At 42.0% G+C, this 22,668-nt stretch overlaps 1 protein-coding gene across 1 annotated transcript in view; it reads left to right on the top strand.

Annotated features, from left to right (window-relative positions):
* Positions 1–22,668, top strand: part of GRIK4 (glutamate ionotropic receptor kainate type subunit 4) — a 457,202-nt gene that overhangs the window by 378,816 nt on the left and 55,718 nt on the right. The window contains exon 12 of the mRNA XM_036745295.1: positions 19,960–20,073. Within this exon, the coding sequence (XP_036601190.1) occupies positions 19,960–20,073 (114 nt within the window). The remainder of the gene's footprint in view (positions 1–19,959; positions 20,074–22,668) is intronic.

Genomic DNA, 22,668 nt, shown 5'->3' with positions numbered 1-22,668 from the left:
ATTGTTTTCATGCTTCTGCTTACTTCACTTTGTATCAGTTCATATAAGTCTTTCCATGCTTCTCTGTATTTGTCATATTTCTTGTTTCTTGCAGCTCAGTAATATGGCAGTTAGAGCAAAGGAGAGAACAATATGCTACAGACACAGGAAATGGAATGTCAAACTTGGGAAACTTATAATAAGCCATTTCTTTTTCTAAAACATAGTGTGTTATGAATGATAGTGACATGAAATTGATCTGAAAATGTAGGTGGAAACCAGATTGTGGCATTACTGAGACATATGGTACTGGCCTTCAGGTACATGGAATAATTGATCCTCAGTAAAAATGGGGAACCAAAAATAAGTGGTAATAATGACTCTAGCAGCCACATGGCACACCATAGCACAAGGAGAAAAACCCATGCCCTTGCCAGATACACGGAGGAAGACCAAACCCCACACATTTTCGCAGGGAACAAAAGGGGTAAAGTACATATCCTAGAGGGAAAATATTCTATCTAATATCTAATATCTAATCCTATGATTAGAAAGGCAGGGCCATTGATCTATAAATGGGAGACAGCAGTGATTACTACAGATCCTAAAGAGGACAGAAGCCTTTCTGCTCCCTGGAAGTTCCCTAGGGCAAACCTATGAAAGCAAAGTTAGCCCAGGCTTCTGTCTGGTGTTTTTAAACTGGCACTTTGTACTACAAATCTGACCATATTGTCAAAAGGGAGAGCAAGAAAGCCAGGGGACCAGGTAAAAGCTTGTGACAGAGCAGTACAGTTCTGGGGAGTCTGGCCATGAGGGCTGCTCTCTTCATATGCCTTTGTTCACAGAAGAAGGGCGGATAAATACATGCACACAAAGCCACGCAGGTAACCAATCTCCTCAGAATCATGTTGCTTCTTCATAGCAAAGTATAGCCTGGCTCTCATCCTGTCAACATTTGGCTTTAAGGTTAAGCATAAAGGCCAATTTAAAACCACCAGGCCACAGACCTGGGCTCTCTATGTGCTTTTTCTGATGACTACAGGCAGGCTCAGAGAAGAAAGGTTGGTGCTCATAATTTAGCTATTGGCAACAACTTTCCACAGCTCAGCCACCTGACTTGCCTGGTTTTTGTATTAAACAGTGGGTTTACCACACATGCTTCCTTGTCCACTTCTTTGAAAAAGCCCCAGAAGTACTTCAAAGAGCCAGCAAGGCCCATGGAACAGTTTGGGACAGACCTCTAATGTCTTTCCAACTCTAACATTACATTATTATTGTTACTGTTGTCTGTACCATCAGTCTGTGAGGTTAAAAAATCATCCCTAGAGGGCCCTGTTGATATTCAAATTGAGGTCACTAACCGCTGACCTGCCTTCCCACACTGGCCTAAACCAATTTCCCAGTTTTGGTAACAGAGAGCACAGGACCGAAGGAATGGGGTATGTGGCAGGAGGTAAAGTAGAGAGGGAAAGGTATGGTCAGGGAGAGCAAACCAACAAACCCAGACTGGGGGTGGGGGTGGAGTCAGAAAATTAATGACCTTAATGGGGAGGGGGGAAGGAAATGGGAATGTGGAAGGGAAAAAGTAAGGGAGAAGCAAAAAGAAACTTCACCTACAATATGATTTTGTTGGGACTAGTTCTCATGACAAGCCCTTAGGAACAAGCTGGATAAGTAGCCACAGTTTCCAGTGGAATACAAACCAAGGCACTGTAGTAAACAGACTGCCTCATGCTCCAGTCTCAATGAGGGTCTGGATTCCAAGAGGGAGGCCCTGGACACACTGAACTTTTGTGCTTTGAAAGCATGATGGTGGCTGCATGACCCCCATTAAACTCCACAAGGCAGAAGGGGTCCTGTGTTCTTGGCAGTGTGCTCTAGCCTGCCCTCCCCTCATAAATGCCACAAATACGGAGGAGATAAAAGACAGAGGCACTCTCAGAGGCTTGAGACAGTCCTTCAAAAATACTTTCAATCAGAAAGGTATGTACGTGAGAGAAAGAACTCCCTTTGTTGGAGTATACATACACAGAAATACATATCCTAGGGAAAATGGTGAAATGGATGCAGTATGTAGTCTCCCCACCCCCACCACCATCTTCAGTTCAATTCAGTAAGGGTTTATTAAGCACTTGCTATGTAAGCTCTAGGGATACAGAGACAAAATGAAGCAGTCTCTGCCCTCAAGATGTTTGCACTCTACTGGAAGAAAACAACCTATCCAAGATAAGTAACTGGCAAACAGATACAAATAAATACAAAGTAACGGGGAGGGAGCTGGGGAGAAGAGAGTTCCCTCTTTTCCCCTCCTCATCTGACATCACTGATATGCCTTCCACCATTTTCTTCTCATGAAAAGAAATGATCCTTCTCATTGCCAATGCAAGCACACACCCTCTACATGCACAAGCGATTCTGTTCCATCCTCTCTTCTCTAGCAGATTGTTGGGGGGGGGGCAGCATTTCCAGTTATCCTGATCCATATCTGGCCACTGGACCCGGATGGCTCCGGAGGAGAAAGTGAGGCTGGCAACTTTGCACAGCCCTCCCTCACTCAAATCAAAGTCACTTGCAAATCATGGCATCACCTTGCTGATGTCCTCGTCCTCTTGGAGAACAAAGGACAGGGGCAGCTAGGTGGCGCAGTGAGTAGAGCACCGGCCCTGGAGTCAGGAGGACCTGAGTTCAAATCCAGACTTGGACACTTGACACACTTACTAGCTGTGTGGCCTTGGGCAAGTCACTTAACCCCAATTGCCTTGCCTTCCCCCTTCCAAAAAAAAAGAGAATGAAGGACAAGGAACAACAGCAGCGGATTGTCCCCTCTACCATCCCCACTCTCTAGCTCATCTTCAATATCTCCCCGTCTACTGACTGCTTTCCTCTTGCCTACAAACATGACTGGGTTTCTCCCATCCTCAGAAACCCCTCGCTTGGTCCATCCACCCCTGCTATCATCCCATATCTCTCCTGGCTTTTCTGACTGAAGGCCCTGAGAAGGTCATCTATCATAGGTGTCTTCATCTTCTTTCCTCTCACTCCCTTCTTCCCTCTTTGTAGTCTGGCTTCCAACCTTACTATCATCCAACTGAAACTGCTCTTTCCACAGATAACATTTAAACCTACTCACCCCCATGCAATCTGTAGCCAGTGACTATGGCCTACCTTACTATACCTCGCACAAGACACTCCATCTCCTGACTCCGAGTATTCGAGTATTTTAACTGGCTTTCCCTCATGCCTGTAATGCCTGCTTCATCTCTGCCTCCTGGCTTCCTTCGAGTCTCAGCTAAAGTCCCACCTTCTGCGAGAAACCTTTCACAATCCCCTCCAAGATCATAATAAATTTACACTGTCTGTACCTGGCAAGCACAAAGCTGTTTGCATGTTGTCACCCCCTTTAGACTGTGAGCCCCTCAAGAGCAGGGGCTGTCTTTTGCCTTTCTTTGTATCATCAGCATTTAGCACAGTTGCTGGAACATAATGGGTGCTTAATAAATGTTAATCAGTTCAAATACGGCCTCAAATACTTAGTAGCAGTGTGACCCTGGGCAAGTCAATTAACTCTGTTTGCCTCAGTTTTCTCATCTGTAAAATGAGCCAGAGCAGGAAATGGCAAACCACTCCAGTATCTTTGCCAACAAAACCCCAAATGGGGCCACAAAGAGTCCAAAACCACGGAACAACAAAGGGGAAGTATCGTATAAACAGCATGGAACGTTAGCCTAGCACTATGTTGCAGCTCATTGTCTTACAGAAGAGCTTATATTTTATCCTAGAGGCAATAGGGAGTCATTAAAGCTTCTGGAGCAAGGGAGAACCATGGTCAATCTGTGCTTTAGGAATATCACTTTGGTATCTATCCTGAAGATGGATTAGAAAGAAGAGAGGCTTGGTGCCAAGAGATCAGTTAGGATGCAACTACAATTGCTCAGGTGAGAGGTGATGAGGACTTAAATTGGGGTGATTGGAGAGGAGAGAAGGAGATGGATGCCAGAAATGTGGAGGCAGAATCAACAAGCCTTGGCAATCAAGTAGACATGGGTAAGTGAGTGAGAGTGGAGAACAAGAGTCTTGAGAGAGGAGGATATAGTGATGGAAAGAGTGCTGTATGTGGTCTCCGAGAAACTAGCTTCAGACCCCAGTTTTGTCACTTATTAACTGTGTAACCTTGGACAAGTCACTTCTCTGTTTTGCAAGGTGAGGAAGTTGGAGGGAATGACCTCTGAGGTCTCTCCTAGCTTTAGAGCAAGAGTTTTCAACCTGAGGGTCTCCTAGCTTTTTTTAAAAAAAAAATTCTGAACTTAAGAAATAAAAAGATTTCCATAACAAAATAGAATAGAAAAAAGACAATTTGGATGAAACCGAAGATCTATTATGTACAAGATGCTTTTCCTCTTTAAACACATAATAAAGTTATCATGTAACTTTCTTTGTTTTCCCCTTCCCCCCCCCCCCCGCACTGCCACCCTAGAGATGGCTATCATTAGACACAAATACGTATATGTACATATGGATGTGCGTAGGTCTGTAAAACCATATTAAACATACTTCTATTCATCAGTTCTTTCTCTAGATACAGATAGCATCTTCCTTCGTAGATATTTTATGGTTAATTTGGGAATTTATAAGTCAAAATGACAGGTCACTCAAAGTTGTTCTTAAAACAATATTACTGTTATCATATACAACATTCTCTTGGTTTTGCTCATCTTGTTCTTCATTATTTTGTGCCAGTCTGTCCATTTTTTCTAAAATCATCGAATTCATCGTTTCTTTAGCACAGCAGTATTCCATCACAATCATATACCACAATTTGTTTAGCCATTCCCCAGTTGATGGGCATCCCAGCAATTTCCAGTTCTTTGCCACCACAAAGGGAGCTGCTATAAATATTTTACAACATAGAGATTTTCCCCCTTTTTCCCTAACATCTTGGGAAACAGACCCATCTTCTACCTTTTAAAATATTTTGACAACTTTATTTCACTATAACTCATTTCCTACGTAGTTCCATGAATTTTATTTTATGTATTAAAATATGTTATCCTGAGATTGGCTTATGGGGTCCATGACATCAAAAGTTAAGAACCCCTCCTCTATATCTGAGATCCTGTGATAACTTCTGGATTACAAGGCTGGGTGACAAGAAGACTCCTGATGTTAGGAAGAAAACTGGGTTTTGAAGAAAAAATAACAAATTTTGGTTTTGGAAATGTTGAGTTTGAAATCCCTATAGAACCCCAAAGAAGAGATGTCCCACAGGCAGTTAAAGGGGAGGGTCTGAAGCTCAGATACATGACAAGGTAAGACCTATACTTTAGAAAAGGCAGCTGTACAAAAAATAGATTGGAGTGGGGAGAGGCTTGAAGTAGGGAGGCCCATTAGCAGGGTTATTGCAATAATCCAGACAAGAAGTGATGAGGACCTGAAGTTGCGTGGATCACCTCAATGTCTTTTCTCTTCCCTCTCTGGGAAACTCTGAAGTTCTTGAAGCTTTCACACTACCCAGGGTCCTCCACTGTTTTTTTCTCACCCGAGCCCATTATCTCCAAGAAGCACACTTTATCTCAGGGCCTTTCTACATTCCCTTCCTGACAATTAAAATATGCCACCCTGTGGCTCTATGAGCCTCATTCCTGCTCTCTACTAATTAATACTAAAAATTATTCTGTGTTCAATCCTCATTTCCCTGAGTCTGTCTGCAGCTTTTGACAGTCTTGAGTGCTTCTTTCTTTCTGAAATTCTTCCCTGGCTGCTTCTCTGAGTTCTACCTCCTTTTCTTGTCCCTCAAATGTGGACATTAGCCCAAGGTTCTTCTTATTTCTCTCTACATACTCTCTCCTGTGGAGATCTCATTGTCTCTTAAGGTTCCAGCTCTTACCTCTATTTAGATAACATTTGTATCATCAGCCTTCTCTTCTCTCCTGAGTGTCTGTCCTACTTCTAAGGTGATGGGATTTAAACAGTGGCATGCTGGCAAATGCTTAACCAAGAAAATGTACAAAAACACACTTTTAAATTTAATATGAATTATTAATAATTTTCCCATAACTTCCTTGAGTCCAAACAAGCAACAAAACCATTTGTAGCATCTGCTGACTTCCAGGGTGTAAGTTTTCACACTGAAAATTTAATAATTGGCTTGAGAGTTGGTCTAGGCTTGCTTCAGCACACCTCTGGATTTACAGCTTTAGAAGTGGAGGATTTCTTAGAAATCATCATCTCGTTTTGTGGCCCAGAGAGATGAAATAACTTAGCATCTAGGTGGTGCCATGATAAAGTGCTAGATTCATACTCAGTAAGACCTGAGTACAAATCCAGCCTCAGACACTTACCAGTCATGTGACTCTGGGCAAGCCACTTTTCTTCTCTCTGCCTGTGTCTTCAACTATAAAATGGCACAATAGCACCTACTGCACAGGGTTGTCATGAAGATCAAATGAGATGATATTTGTAAAGTGTTTAGCACAATGACTGGACCATGGTAGGTGTTTAATAATTGCTTGTTTCCTTCCTTTCTTCAGGTCACATAGGAAGCAGTAGAACAAAGACTAGACCCCAGAGCTAGGACTTTTCCACAGCCCCATGAGTCTTTTCCACCTGGTTGTGCCCCAAAACCTCAAAGTCAACATGTCTTAAACTGAGCTCATCATTTCAGAGCTGGACAGTCTCTAACCCAACTCCCTCATTTTACAAACGGGAAAACTGAAGCCCAGACCCTTGACCAAGGTCACACAGATGTTTAATAGCAGAGCCAGGGTTAGAACCTGAGTCTCCTGACCCCAGTACAGTGTTGTCCCCAATATACTATGTCACCTCTTCCCTCTTGCAGACAATGGTGTCACCATCATCCCAGCTACGCAGGTTTCAAACTTCACCTTCAGTTTGAATTCCTCCCTTTCTGTTTCCCAATCCAATCAGTCATTGTCTTGTCAAAGGCTCTTGCATCTCCCCTTTCTTTTCTAGCATCACCACTACTGCCCTGTCTTAGGCCTTCATCAACTCATGGTTGGACTATTGTAATAGTCTCCCAAGGGTCTTCTTGCCTCCAGTTTTTCACCTTTCTACCTTCTCACCTTTTTCACCTTTTCACCTTTCAGATTAAGCTTCCTAACCCTTTGATCTGCATAACCTCCTGCCCCCCAAACTTCAGTAATTCCTGATTTTCTCCAGGGTCAAGTCCAAACTTCTTAGCCTGGCATTCAAGGTCCTCCCCAGTCTAACTACCACCCACCTTTTTAATTTTATCTGCCATTTCTCTCCTTTACAGTAGCCACATGGGTATCTTCTTTGCTCTTCATTAGATCCTTGGTTTCCAATGCTTTCTTCATGACCTTCTCTGGTGATGGTAGGAAAATGATACCTCTGGAATTAGAAAAGATCATCATTCCACCCCCAAAAACATCTCTCTACCTTCCAGCTCAGAAGAATTTGGTGAAAAATCTAAAGATTTGCCTACAGAACTAACCACAGAGGTGATGCAGTTTCATTAAGGCCCCAGACATACCAGCCAAGAGCAAGGTTGGCCCCAAGCTGCCAAATAGCTCAGGTGAAAAGGTGCAAAATCAGAGAGAGAGACCCTGGCAAAGCCATTGCCTCCAGCTTTCACCTTCGACCTTGGTCTAACACTCAACTTGCCAATTCTTATCTGATCTTATCTTATCTGATCCTGATCAGATCTGATCTTATCTGATCCTGATCCAGATCAGACTCACTGATCATGCCTCTCTAGGTTGCCTGTCATCCACTCCACTTCCTGTGTCTTCATAAAGAGCTAAATATCAATCATGTTAGCAATGCTAAATGCACATTGCCCAACCTCCCCTCAGGATCTTTCTTCATTCTCATGCTTACATTGTGTCCCCACCACCACCACCACTAAGAGACACTTATTGAATGTCTTTTGATAGTGATGATGATGATGATAAAGGTGGAAATATAAGATCAATCAAGCATTTATTAAGTGCCAAGTTTGTATCATATACTAGGTGCTAGATACAAAGACAGACATGAAACAGTCTTTGTTGTCAAGGAGTTTCTACTATTCTGGAAAGATACAACAGGTTCACAGATAGATAGATAAATAAGGATTATTTGCAAAATAAACACACAGTGATTGAGAGGGGCATTATTAAACGGTGGAATCAGGAAAGGTCTCTTGAAGGAGGGGACAAATGAGCTGAGCCTTGCCTGAAGACAGGATTTGCAACCAGTGGAGGTGAGGAGGAAAAGCATTATGGGTAAGAAAGAGGGACCATGCAAAGTTAGAGAGGAGAGAGGTGGGATGTTATGTTCAGAGAATAATAAGCAGTTCAATTTGTAGAGTGCTTAAGGGAGAATAATGCATAATAAGTCTGAAAAATCTGAAGACAGATCATGAGGGGTTTTAAATGTGACAGAGGAATTTTGGGGGTTTTTTTCCTCACAGAAATGGAAAATCATTTAAACTTCTTGAGAGGGGAGAGACATGATCAGACTAAGAGGCTTTAAAACTATAAATTTGGTACCTACATGGAGAGGGGAGATCCTAAAACAGGGATACAAGGAGAACAATTGGGAGATTATTGAAATAGTTCAGGCAAAAGATGATGAAGGTTGTGGTGTGAGTAGAGAGAAAGGAGGGATGTGAGAAATGTTGAGGAGGTGAAGTCAAAAAGATGTGGTAATTGACTAGATATGGGGATGAGAAAGAATGAAGAGCTGAGGATTGTGAACCTGAATGACTGGAAGGATGGTGTCACTCTTGACAGAAATAGGGAAATTAGTAAAAATGAGTTGATTTAGGAGGAAAGATAAAGGAGCTCTGTTTTTGTTGATATTGAATTTGAGATGCCTGTGGGATGAACAGAGAGAGATGGAAGCAGTTGAAGATGTAGGACTATGGCTCAGGAGAGAGATGAGAGCCAGATATGTAGATATGGAGCTCATCTACCTAGAGATGAATATTGAATCCTTGGGAACAGATGAGGCCACCATAATTGAGAACGTAGAGCAGTGGTTCTCAAAGTCATGCCACAAATTTTATAAAGTGTGCCAAGATGATAGGTATGTTATGTAATTACAGATAAAATAAAATGTATAAATAATTGCATGTATCATAAATTTTATTTCCATACCATCTAACTATAATATTTTCAAAATAAATGCAACTTGCTTATTACATATATAAACTAACCTCTAAAGACGTCAAACCTTAAACTTGCAAAGAATTCAACAAAAATGGCTATTTTTATTGAAGGGAGAACGCATATTGCATGAATCTCCTGCCTCTTCCACAGAGTGCTCATTCACTGATCCATGAGCAAAATGTTTGAGAACCACTGGGGTAGAGAGAAAATGGGAGAAGGCTGAGAACAGAACCCTGGGGTTCATCCACACATTGCAGGTGGGACAAGGAGGGAATGATGTGCTACTTATCTTAGGTAACATTTTCATTTTAATCATTTCAATCTAGAAACCCTGCTAATTTACAGTTATCCCTTCCACATAGCAACTTTCCCCATCACAATTTTTATATATCAAGGGTTGGTCTAAGAAATTAAATGGGAATTTTGGGAGAGTTTCACAGAAGCTGCAGATGACAATGTGAAGGCTAGCACACACTATAGAAAAAGTTTAGAAACTCAGAAATTCATAAAATATATGTGTAGTATTGTATAATGTCAACATATTTTATCTTTTCATACAATAATAATTCAGACTTCTTCTCTACTATGAAGGGAGGGCCAAAAAATTTTACACAGATTTTTCAGATTGGGGGATGCTGTGTCCCTAACCCTAGTGATGTGGAAGGGATAACTGCAATCTGAAGGGAATGACTGTATTGTTGGGACTTTCTGGTTGGTGGGAGAGTTTTAGAGACTGAACCCATATACACAAATTCACTTGCACTCACTCACATGCACACACGTACAGACACACACATTTCCATGTATTCGTAGAATCTTACCTGTGGAAGGTACCTAAAATATCACACAGTCCGACCTTCACCTGAAACATGAGTGTGGTCTAGAACACTTCTGACATGTGATCATGGAGCCCCTGCTTGAAAACTTCCAGTGATAGGGAACTCACTACTTCCTGAAGCAGCCCATTTCTTTGGATAACTCAATTTTAGAAAATTATTCTTTACATTAAGCCCAAATCTACCTCTTTATAACTTCTTGTTGGTCATAATTCTGCCTTCTGGGACCAAACAAAATTAATCTAATCTGTCTGCCATGTGACACTCTTTCAAATATTTGAAGAGGGTGGTTATAATCCCTAAGTCTTTTCTTAGGCAGCTAGGTGGCTCAGAGTGCTAGGCCTGGGGTCAGGAAGACTTGAGTTCAAATCCAGCCTCAGATACTTACTAGCTGTGTGATCCTGGGCAAGTCAGTAAACCTCTGTTTGCCTTAATCCCCTGGAGAAGGTAATGGCAAACCCCTTCAGAATCCTTGCTAAAAAAGAAAACCCCATGGACAGTATGGTCCATGGGATCACAAAGATTCAGACACAACTGAACAACAACAGAAGTCTTTTCTTCCTCAGGATAAATAGCCCCAATTCTTTGAACTGGCTCTCATATAGACGGATTTTGAGTCTCTTTATCATTTTGAATTTCCACTTCCAGACGTGTTCCAGTTTGCTGGTCTTCTTCCTAAAAAGTAATGTCCAGAACTGAACACAATATTCTAGATGTTTTCTGATCAAGGCAGACTATTGCAGGACTATCACCTCCCTTGCTCCTGGCACAATGCTCCTCTTTGTGCAGTCTAAGACCCTAAAGCTAATTTAGCTTCCACACTTCACTGTTGACTCATTTGAGCTTGCAAAGTACTGGCTATGGGATGGTGAGAACATTGGATTTTGGAGTTCCTTTTCGTTGGTCAAAAACAAATCCAAAATATTAGAACTACCTATCTCTCCTTCTACCTTGAGAAAGAAGAAATAAATCTCAATCAGACAGGTCAAAATTTTATCAGCTGTTTCATTATTAATAGAGACAGCACTCCAGATAGTTGACCTTTCCCATCACAATTCTATACCTAACTCTTTGGGAATTAATTGTCCTTTTCTTCCTTCTGACTGTGCAGTCTGTAATAAGCTTCTATCACACCCTTGCTTCTGCCGCATGCCCAAATGCCCTCTACTGCATATCCATATATATGTGTGTGTGTGTGTGTGTGTGTGTGTGTGTGTGTGTGTATTCAGATATACATACAGATAACAAATATAGACAGATTCACACTCAGACATCCACATCTGCTCACATACACACAAACGCCCATATGTTCATATGCACATATACATACGTTTTCATATATTTGCACATAGGCACTCATATATCCATCGCCACATGCACTCAAATTACATATACAAATATATATGGATTCACATAAACTCACAGCATATATATGCATAGGTACTCATGAACACACATGTATACATACATGCATTTCCATACACTCACACACAGGCACTCATATATCCAGTCTCCATTTTCTATTAGCTTCTCTGCTTGGCTTTGACTCCAAGGAACAACATATAGCATTCACTCCTGTCTCCCCTTGGGATGGGTTGGTCATCTGAAATTACATCACAGCTAAGATTGACTCAGGTTTTGATTTTCAACACCTTCTCTACTCACCCTTAGTTGCTTCTCCCCTCTAACTGGAGGGCTAGAGGGTAGAGCACCAAACTCCTCCCAAGGTCTTCCTTTATGGCCTATTAACTCCATTTTCAAACAGCATCTCTGCTTGGTTTTGACTCCAAGGAATGTGGTGCCTTCAAACCCAGTATTCCTTGATAGTCTCTCTTCCTCCACCCTTTTCAGATTCCTTTTGTGTGTTTTCTTTCTTAGACTGTAAGCTCCTTGAGGGCAAGGACAAAGCTTTTCCTTATTTGTATCTCCAGCACTTAGCATAATGCCTGGAACGTGGTGGACACTTAATGAATGTTTGTTGAATTGACTCGAATAGATCCATGCCTACATGCAAGCACACAAAGTCACGTGTGTACACACCAAACACATTCTTGGCTGTTTTGTACCTTCATCCACATACTCTACCACATCCACATATCCACTACAATGCTGTTCTCACTCCACTGCTCTTTCTTCCAGAGCAGGGGTTCTTAACCTGGGGTTCGCTGGTCTTCTTAGGAGTCCATGGATCAATTTCAGGGGTGAATTTGGATGGGAAAAATTATTTTTGTTTTTCCCTATAATTGACATCTGTTGTAACCCCATGTATTTAAAAACACACTACTCTCTCTCTCTCTCTCTCTCTCTCTCTCACACACACACACACACACACACACACACACACACACAATGAAGAACATACTTTCTCATACACTCCTTCCACAAGGTACTGAACTCATAAGGAAGCCTTTGCGCGTTGCTAATATACATGTTCCCCTTGAAAAGGAGAGAAGCAAGGCTGTTTGAACAAGGCCATCATCATGAACATACTCCCCAACATTCTTCCCCTCCCCTGGTGATTCCTAGTATTACAGAGGCTTGCACCTTTATTTTGCTGGTTTCTGGTTTCACAACTACCTGCTTATCCACCCCCCACATTGGATTGTTCTATTTTTTTTAATCATAACCTCAGCAAAAAAATTAAGGTAAATTAAAACAAGGGTTGAGAACTACCGTACCATGGCAAGGCAAGTAAACCAAAAGTAATTACTCCTACCCCTATCTCCCAACCTCCTGACAGGCTGCAGGAAGGAGGCCAGGCATCTGGGGGATGCGAAAGTAGCATCAGCAGAGAACATCTCTTTATGGTTTTGTGGCCCATTTGGAGAGGCATGTCCATTTGCCAGTGCATAGGAAAACTCTGCCAAGGTGTGTAATGAACCCCCTCTGAACACCTGACCAAGGCTATTTGCAACAGGACTAAAGGGCCCCATCCAAATGTATACAAGGTCCTCATGGTCCAGCTCTACCTAATCAAAATTCAGAAATTGCTTTAAAATCAAATATTTGTTAAAACTTAAAGAAATAGCTTTAAACTTGTGAACAAAATTTGGAATTTTGTTGTTGCATGTTTTCCCCTTCCTACCTTATGTGTTTTGTTTTATTTTACAGAACAAGTATTTCTCATCATACTGCTCCCCTAACCTCTCTTGTAACAAAGGAAAACAAGTAATACTGACCAATGCAGCTATTCCAGCTGATATAGCAAATACAGCATTCCTTATCCATAGTCACCCACCTCTCTAGTGAGAGAAGGGGAGTGTGTTTAATCATCTGGCATCCAAAACCAAGACATTTTGTGTTTTTGTTTGTTTTATTTTTGCCAAAAGAGAGAAATTTTAAAATAATTGCCATAATCTGTCACATCTGTCATAATTGTCATAATATGCCCACATGCTTTCTCTGAGCGAATTACTAGGGCAATTTTTCTCCCTCTGCTTCTCTTTTCTCTCTCTGTCTCTATCTGTTTGTCTCTGTCCACCTTCCTCTGTGTGTGTGTGTCTCTTTTTTTCTCCCCTTCTCTTTCTCTGTCACTTTCTGTCTCTGCCTCACTGTCTGTGTGTGTGTGTGTCTCCTTCTTTCCCTCCCTCACTCTCCCCACTCTTTCCCTCTCTTTGTCCTCCCTCCCTCTCTTTAATTTTTATGGATCCCTTTTGGAGTGGCCTCTGTTTCATTTGTTTGTTTTTGCCTCTTCTTTCATTGGGAAACCAGAGGAACTTGGAGAACAGATTTCAATTTGCTAAGCTGATTTGGTATTACTGTTTTTCCCATTTAGATAGTTGGAGGGATATGAGAGATAATGCATTTCTGTCTCCCATTATCAGTGTTCAAATGCCCTTTTCCTATCTTTTCTTCATCTTCCTTGTTCTATTCATATAGGCCCAAAAAATAGTTCATCTTTCGCTGTCAGGGACCTCCTCATACATGCATGAGGTTAATTTTCTCTGAGACTAGGGAAGTTGTTTTGGGGTTTTTTTCCCTTTTTCTGTCTGCAATTAGGTATTTCTTTGCAGCTGGGCTTATAATGCTGCCTATTGCACTGAATGGGTCTGTGTTGTTGACTCATCTTTTTGGCACATCCATGCTTCCTCATGCCCTGTACACCACAGCCTCTGTCCTTGCCTTTGACAAGCAGATAATGTAGGAACAGAATAGTCCTACAGATAATTTCCAAAATATATGAGCCAGCAATCTTTTAATCAGACCTTCCTACACTAAACAGCATATTGATTCATTTGATAACAGTGATTAGCAGTCTCTCAGAGAAATACAAAATCAGTACCATGAGTCATCCATATTTTTTCCATTTTTATTAAATGTTGTACAAGTCTGCAACTTGGTTTCTTTTAGATCTGGCCTCATTTTATTGTGTCTGCTAATCCGTGCTAAATCAAGTGGCTGGTTTAACTGATGGAGCACCAGAACTTTTTAACTTACTGTGTGACCTTCCCTAATGAACTGAGTCTCTCTATGCCAAAATTCCCTTATGTATAAATGGAGGTCATATTGTCTGTCCTCTCTTTACTTCTCAAGGATTTGGTGAGACCCAATGTCATTTGTGTAGTCTCTAAGGGTGGTGATTATTCAAGACTTATTGCCTCATTGAGCCAGGCCCTTCATTTCACCTTTGACCTGACTCACCAGCCCTTCTACAATAGGGGTAACAAAAAGGTAAATAAATAACAAAGCTGAAACCCAAAGCTTTTGGGTCCTTTGTGAGTAATTCTTGGATCAAGTTGAGTGTGCTTGTGACTTGAAGACAGAAAGAGAAGTGAATGGGTAAATTAAGAATTTGGGATTATCTGGAGATTTCAATTATCTACCCCTCTTACAAATAGGCCACATTCCATTGTTGTGTAGCTGGCGCTCCGGAGGATACTCCAAGACTCTAGGCTTACACTGACCAAGTCCCATCTTGGGGGCTGACTCCAAAAAGATCATTCCCTCTCTTTGACTCATTGCCCACTTGACATAATTCTGGTAAAATCTCTAAATATAGCTTCTATTTGTGTTTGTCTAGGTTTCCTCCCCAAATGGGTAACAGAGACCTAGTTCTTATGCCTACACCCAACGTAACAAAGTATTTGGATAGCACATCCTTTGTTTTACTTCATGAAAATGTGAAAAAGACAAAGGACCTCCACTAACCCATAAAGAGAACCCTTTGGAGTGTGGAGATGAGAATAGGTCTATGATTTCATCTGTTTGGGGGACTCCTGGTAAAGAACTTCCCTCTGCCAAGGCATATCAGTAACTGTTCTGCAATGTAATCTTAGAAGTCATGTATTCATCTTAGAAATTTGCCTGTGGCATTGACAAGTTCAGGACTTGCTCAAGTTCATATAGCCAATATGAATTAGAGGTGTGCTTTGAACCCAGGGCATTCTGATTCTGAGGGCAGCTTTCGCTCTACTATTATGCTTTTCATAGAAGTACATGAGAAAGCATTGAAATAACCCACTAGCTCCCCTGGGGAGGGAGCTGAACTCAGGGTTGCCGTTGGAGCAACTATTAGACATTCTTGTGAATCCCTAGCCTTTCCACAGGGTGACACATGGTCCCTCCTGGACTCATAGTGTCTGTTATGGTTTGGATTCTCCCCAGCAGGCAAACACTTTGGGGTTGCTGAAGAAGCAACCCCCTTCCTATCAAATCCACACTATCAGAATAACTTGGCTTTTTTCTTGAAGTTGGATGCAGTTCAGGAGCTATGTTGGTGATGCTCCCCTCTCTCCAAAGAGCATGATGCATTTGAAAATCTTTTTTTCTCCCTGGAAGGTCTATTGGATCCCATAAATCTTCACCTTGGGGCTCCCCCATGAGTTGACCCCCAAAAGCAGGCACTTCCTGGGAAATCTCTCTTCTCTAGTGAGTAACATTAGATTCTCAGATAATGCAACTCAGGGCATTTCAAAAAAAAAAAAACCCTCTCATCCACACAAAAATTTGAGGTTCATGAAAATTGCCCTGAATTGCACGTTCAGGCTGAATGAGCACACATGCCCATCTTTGCCTTTGTGATGGACTTCTTGTCTCTCTTATTTTTATTGATGTATTTTTGTTTTTATACCATGCTCATTTCCAAATAGCTCCCTCCCCTATCCTTGAGACAAATTATTTAAAAAGGAAGAGGAAGAAAAGCAATTCATCAAAATGAACCAACACAGAGAGCATGTCAGGCAACTAGGTGGCATAGTGGATATAGAGCATTAGACCTGGAGTTAGGAAGTCTTTAGTTCAAATCCAGCCTCAGACACTGCCTCAATTTTCTCCTCTGTAAAATAGGGGTGATTATAGTACCTCTTTATCAGAGTTGTTGTGTGAATAAGATTAAATATTTGCTGTATGGACAAAATGAAATAATATTTGTAAAGTGCTTTATAAACCTTAAAACACTATGTAAATGCTAGTTATTATTATATGCAATTTTTCACCTCCATGGTCCCCCATCTCTACAGTGAAGGGAGAGTAGTAGAGTTTCTCAATTCTTCTCTAGTCTATAATGTATTTTTGCAGGAGATCCATAAGTGTTCCAGTCACTCCCATCTCCCAAGCTTAGGAAGTCTGCTCTTAAGATCTCTCACCTCAGGCGCCAGGCAAGTACATGCCACTCTCAAGTGGTGCTGCCCCAAGTCAGCCATTCCCAGTTGCTGGGTGGGGAGAAAGGCAGACAAAGGCTTCACTTCCCACAGGATCAGGCCCCCTCTGCTGCACATTGACCTGTCTTCTGAATGAGCCCAGGGAGGGGGAAGGAAATCCAAAAGATATCCAGCTGATTTGCTTGCTCACTTTTATAGACTACGGAAAGGAGCAACTCCTTTGACACAAACCTGTCCTCTTGAATCTCCAGCAAGCCAATCATCTTGGAGGCAGCCTTATTCCCATAGAACCAATCATGAATTCTGTATCCCTTGTGCAAGATGCCAGTGGTCATGCTCGCGTCTCCATGGGAAGGTGCCCCACTTAATGCTTTGAAACAAAGGCCCACTTCCTATAAGCTTATCACATTTAATTATGAGAGTTCATTAAATGGATCAGGGATTTCCCTGATCAATCCCTCTTATTTATTTATTTGGTTGGTTGGTTGGTTAGCTTTTACAAAGGAGCATTTACTTCAAAAGTATAGCAAGAAGTACAAACATCCTCCCCAAAAACCTGGGGGGGGGGGTGCAGTTGAGGAGGGAGGGATATCCTCTACTATACCACCTCAGTTTCTGGGGAGAGTAGGCTCAGCCTTAAGTTAGCTTCTACATAGCATTCACCCCATCAACTCCACTTCAAAATAGGGCATAGTCACTAGGGGAACCTGCATCTCATCTACTCCTGGACTGTATCCTGAAGGTTTTCCTTCAGGCACTTGATGCAGGACTGGCTGACTGCTAAACCCAGCATGGACTTTGCTCCTAGACCTCCTGGTGGGTTGCTCTCCCAACCTTTTGAAGTACCCCACAAATGGGCTTTTCTACATTAATTGCTTCCTCCTCTTTGAAAAGGAGATGGCCAACAAGGATGTTGAAGTACTTAGTAGATAATGAGGACATGATTTGGTCCCGTTACTCACTCTTACTCACTCTGCTTCCTCGAGTAGAAGGACCATGACCTTGAAAGCCTTTACTCCAGAGAACTCATGCAACTAACCCCTCCCCTGTGTTGGTTCATTTTGATGAATTACTTTGCAGCCATCTCAAATGTCTTACACCTAAAAGAAGAAAGAACAAACACTGAGGCAAAGAACTGAAGCCTTTATTTTAGGCCACAATATCAGTAAGGCAAGATTCATGACCTCAAGGATGACCAATCTTTGCCTTTGTGGTTTTGCCTGTATGGTTTGAAATCACGAAGTATAACAAATTCTCTAAGTAGAAGGTAGAGGAAATATAACATTTATTTAGACACAAGAGAATCCAGTCCCAGGACCAGTAATTCCAATTCTGTACCATAGCAATTATATTCCAAAACCAATAAGCCCACATCAATGTAGCAACAAGGAAATTATAACACAGTATAATAGTGAGGAACCAAGTCTTCCTGGAACCTTCCTCCCCTCTAGGGCCTTCCTGTGAACAATCACTGACGAATCCTAACCCTCTGCTCAGCACTCTCTCCTGAAACTCTGCTGACTCCTTAGTTCCTTGATCTCTGCAACTCTCTCTTGTTCTGCCCTCTCCGCCCTTCAGTTTCTCTCAATGCTGGCTCTCCTTCAATGTCTGCTGCCTCAATGTCCTCTCAATGTATGCTTCTGAATCCTGCCACTTTCAGTACCACTGCTCCCAGTTCTGCTGCTTTCAGTTCTGGGCTCTCTTTTTATACAGCCCTAGGCAGCATCTGATTGACTAGAATTCAATGCACAAACCATTGGCTCTAGTCTTAGCAACTCCCCTTAGGACCCTGAGGGCTTCACGCCCACATCTGCTTAAGTAGCAAAAGGGTGAGGGCCTGGGGCCTCACATCTAGTTAGTGAAAGGGTATGGGCCTGCCCCTAATCAGATTTCCCTTTGTTGGCCCCACCTGAGGCCCATTCAATGGGCAGGAAAGATCTTTCACTTACTGATTGTCCTTATAGTCACATGTTGGCCTCAGGTGGGAAGGAGTTATATCAAGCCCTTACCTGTTTTATTTTTTAAATTAAATTGTACTTTCAAGTTTACATTCTTTTTCCCACCTCACCCCCATTGAGAAAGCAGTGTGATTGTCATTACCTCTAGAAGCAATGACAATTGTCATCTGCCCTTTCAATTGGGGAGCAGGCCTCTACCATACCAGACAAAGAAGTCCACTTTAACCTTCCTTTACAAATGAAGTCTGTAGGTTTGGAAATTATTTAGGCCCTTCTCTATCTGAGTAATGTTTCCTAAGCCAAGTTTGGAAAGTTGACTGAGCTCTAGGGCTTTGGGTTCATGAAGACTGGTTACAAGAAGGCTGGTAAGCTCATGGGAGAGCACTCCCAATACAGAAGGAAGGATTTAAGTTAGATATGAAGAAGAACTTTGCTACAGTGAGGTTTGTTAGTCTTTGAGAAGAAGTGAGTGACAGAGACTAGAGAATCTCCTTCTCCAGGTGTCCTTAAAAAATAGGTTAACCTCTCATAATACCAAGATGCTTGAAGCAGTTTCCAGATGAAGCAGGTAGAGGGACTATAATGAATGGGTTTGGTCCCTTGGCATTGCATTACAGATTTTTGTTATTTTGCGCTGGACAATGGATGGTGAGTAAGAGGTATGGGGTGGTGCTCTTTCTGTTCCAGGACACAGAATGGGTTTAGTCCCTTGGCATTTCAGAGAGTTCTGTGCTTTACAGATTTTTATTATTTTGCATTGGACAATGGGTGGTGAGTAAGAGGTGTGGGGTGGTGCTCTTTCTGTTCCAGGACACAGAATCTAAAACTTCAACTTTGACTTCCAGGCACATGTTGTAGACTAAGCACTGAACTGGAAGTAAAAAGATCTGGGTCCTAGTCTTAGCTTTGCCATTAACTAGTTGGGCATTTCACTTTATTTTTCTGGGCCTCAGTTTCCTCATCTGTAAAATGAGAGGTTTGGACTAGATGACTTCTAAAGTTCCTCCCATCTCTGTAATTCTATGATTCAGTAGGGAGCTAACCAACTCCATATAACCTGCTAAGCACCTATGTTCTAAGTTATTAAAAAAAACCCCAATGTCCTACCTTCCAGGTTTCCCTAAAGACATCTCTTCCACCTCTTTACCTTTTGGAAGACTGTCTCTATGTTTTTGATTCTTTCTGTGTGGGTCTGGAAATGTGAGTAAAAGTGATTAACTATTCTAATGACTCTAACTATTCTAAATGTGCATGCATTTGGACACGTAAGGAAATCCTATAGGTATACTTGGGAGCTAGAGAGTGCTAGAGGAGATTTCAAGGCATTACCACAGTTAGTAGGATTCCAAGGAGCCGAGACATAGAAACCTCTCATCAAGCGGATCTGATCCCCTACCTTTCCTCCCATTCATGTGGGTCATCCCCACTCACTGTCTCTATCTTTATTCCTTTATAGAAAGCAGATCTGGCAGTAGCTGGTCTCACTATCACAGCTGAAAGGGAGAAGGTGATCGATTTCTCCAAGCCGTTCATGACTCTGGGAATTAGTATTCTTTACAGGGTTCATATGGTAAGAGACTTATTTTATAAGCGTTTATGTCATTAAAGTTATTTGCATGCAAACACACAGTTATATGGTAGTAATGAATGACTCATGGAAATATTTAGGTTTCAGACTGAAGCGCAAATGTGCTGGGCTATTTTTTCTTCTCTCAGCTGTGTGGACAAGCAGCCGGAATGAGTAGAAGTCTCACTTATGGGCTTTTCTACATTAATTGCTTCCTCCTCTTTGAAAAGGAGATGGCCAACAAGGATGTTGAAGCACTTAGTACGTAATGAGGATGCAATTTGGTCCTATTATTCACTCTGTTTCCTCTAGTAGAGGAACAATGACCTTGAAAGCCTTTACTCCAGAGAACTCATGCAACTATCCCTTCCCTCACCCCCAAGTCTCTCCTGACCCTCAAGCTTCCAAGCCAACTTGCAACACATGGCAATTGGACATGAAACCATTGAGCACGCAGTTACCTGATCCAACAACTTAGAGCCGAAGAGGGCCTTGGGGATCGCCCTCCCCCCACCCCAGTCACCTCATTTTACAGATGAAGAAACTGTGGTCCTGATTCGCAATATCATGTGCCCACAGGTGTGAGGAAGGCAAACATGAATTCAAACCCAGACCTCCAGACTCCACGTTCAGTGCTCATCCCATTTCCCCATCATCCACCCTAAAGGAGGCCACATAGTCTCATGTAATCCAAAACAGCAGATAATCCAAACATCATTTCTATTTTCTTTTCGAACAGGGTTTACTTTTGTAACAATGTTTTACTAAAGTGAATATTAAAGAGAATTTGTTTTCTTGGAACACATACCAATCGATGGGAAGTGAAGGTGCTTTATTCTGAGATTGCTTAGCTGGATGGACCTCGAAAATTCAGGCAGGGCATCTCCCTCACAGAGAGTGATATAGGGGCACTGGTACCCTGTCTTCAGACCAGAAGTATGCTGGGTGACATGGGAAAGGCATGGCAGAATTAAGTATTGGCCATGTATAATCCACCAAGTAGATAATCCTTAAGCAGATAACCAAGAGTTGACTTTATAGAGTTATCTTTGTGAGCCAGAAAAGCCTCTTTTTCATTCTGTTATCCAAAAAGGCTCATTATGGATACTGTTCATATGGATTTCATTGCTATTTTGCACTGTCTGCTGCCAGTCATTTGAGGTATGTGGTGCCAGGGCACTATGAACCATGCCAATTTTCAGCTAGGTGTAAGAAGGATCCAGAACCAAAAAGGCAGGCAGCCTGTCTAAGATGCTTCTAATCTCCACCTCCTGCAGAATGTGCTTCCAGATGTGTTCTGGGAACACAGTGTCACTATCCTCAAAATTTTGTTCCTAAGAGAACAGTGAAGGGTCTCAGTTTATAGTTCCCAGCCCAGCCTCTACTCCCAGTCTCTGGCAGCTGCTGAGACGATATCCAAATTGAATAGCAGCCTGACCATAAGCAGGAGAGAAGTCTTTCCTAGCCCACAGCCAAGCTTGAGCTCAACTGCCCAGATAGGAGCCATCCATATGCCACCACTTCCACCTCAATTCCTGAGCTGACTCAGAAGGAAATGTCAAATAATCTGGAGGAAGAAACATTGTAGAAACTCAAAGGGCACCTGGACTACAGTAGACAAAAGCAGTATTTATTTGCATCCAGCTCTCAATTTGGAGGCATATGTGATTATCATGGAATCACAGCATGTTGAAGTGGGAACGAATGCACCTTAGAGATTACCTAGGAGGACCATAGGGGCATAGACTCCTAGTTGGAAGAGATCTTGGCCAACAACTTAGTACAACAGGTGAGAAACCAAGGACCAAGCAGATCTTGCTCCAGGTCACAAAGCTGATATCTGGTAAAGCTTAAACTCACACCCAAGTACTCTAACTCCAAATCCAGTGCTATTTTCCCACTATGCCTGTTCCTCCTCTTCCCCCATCTAGCACTGAAATTTTCTGCTTTGCGGATTACATACTGCACATTTTTAATCCCTCTTAGTCAACTTCTTTCTTATAGTCATATAACCCCTTCTAATATCGCTCAAAGTATTTTTACGTCTTCGTGTTCCTACACATAAGGTGTTGTCTCTATTTTACTAATACAGCACCAAGAAGACTAAGTCCAAGTCCAACTTGTCCAAGGTCTCATTAGATCCTAACAACAATTCTATGATGGCAGGTAGTATTATCCCTGTTGGCCCATCCTCCATCACTCAGTAGCCTCCCTTCTTTTGAGGTCCATGCTATTCATATCTAACCAAAATTCTGGTAGCCATTGTCTACCCCCCAGTCATTCTCCTTTCCTAAATAAGGTCAATACTTTGCTCACAATTTTTCTCTCCTCCCCAACTCCTATCTTCATACTAGGGGACTTCAGCACATGTACTAATTCTCCCTCAAATACCATAACCAGTTAGTTTTCCAACCTACTTACCTCCCATGAGCTACTCCTCCACCCCACTTTAACCACACACAAAGGTGGTCATAAGTTCGATCTTGCCATCACCCACAAACATACCTCTGTGTTCAAGAATTCTGAAATCTCCTTATCTAACCATAGTCTATTGGCTTTTTACCTCCCCCTCTGCCTTTCCTTACAAAACTCTACTCT

This window comes from Trichosurus vulpecula, chromosome 2, assembly GCF_011100635.1.
Source record: "Trichosurus vulpecula isolate mTriVul1 chromosome 2, mTriVul1.pri, whole genome shotgun sequence".
In the NCBI taxonomy this organism is placed as follows: domain Eukaryota; kingdom Metazoa; phylum Chordata; class Mammalia; order Diprotodontia; family Phalangeridae; genus Trichosurus; species Trichosurus vulpecula.
Note: the sequence above shows the minus strand (reverse complement) of the source record. Positions and strands in the feature narration are given on the sequence as shown.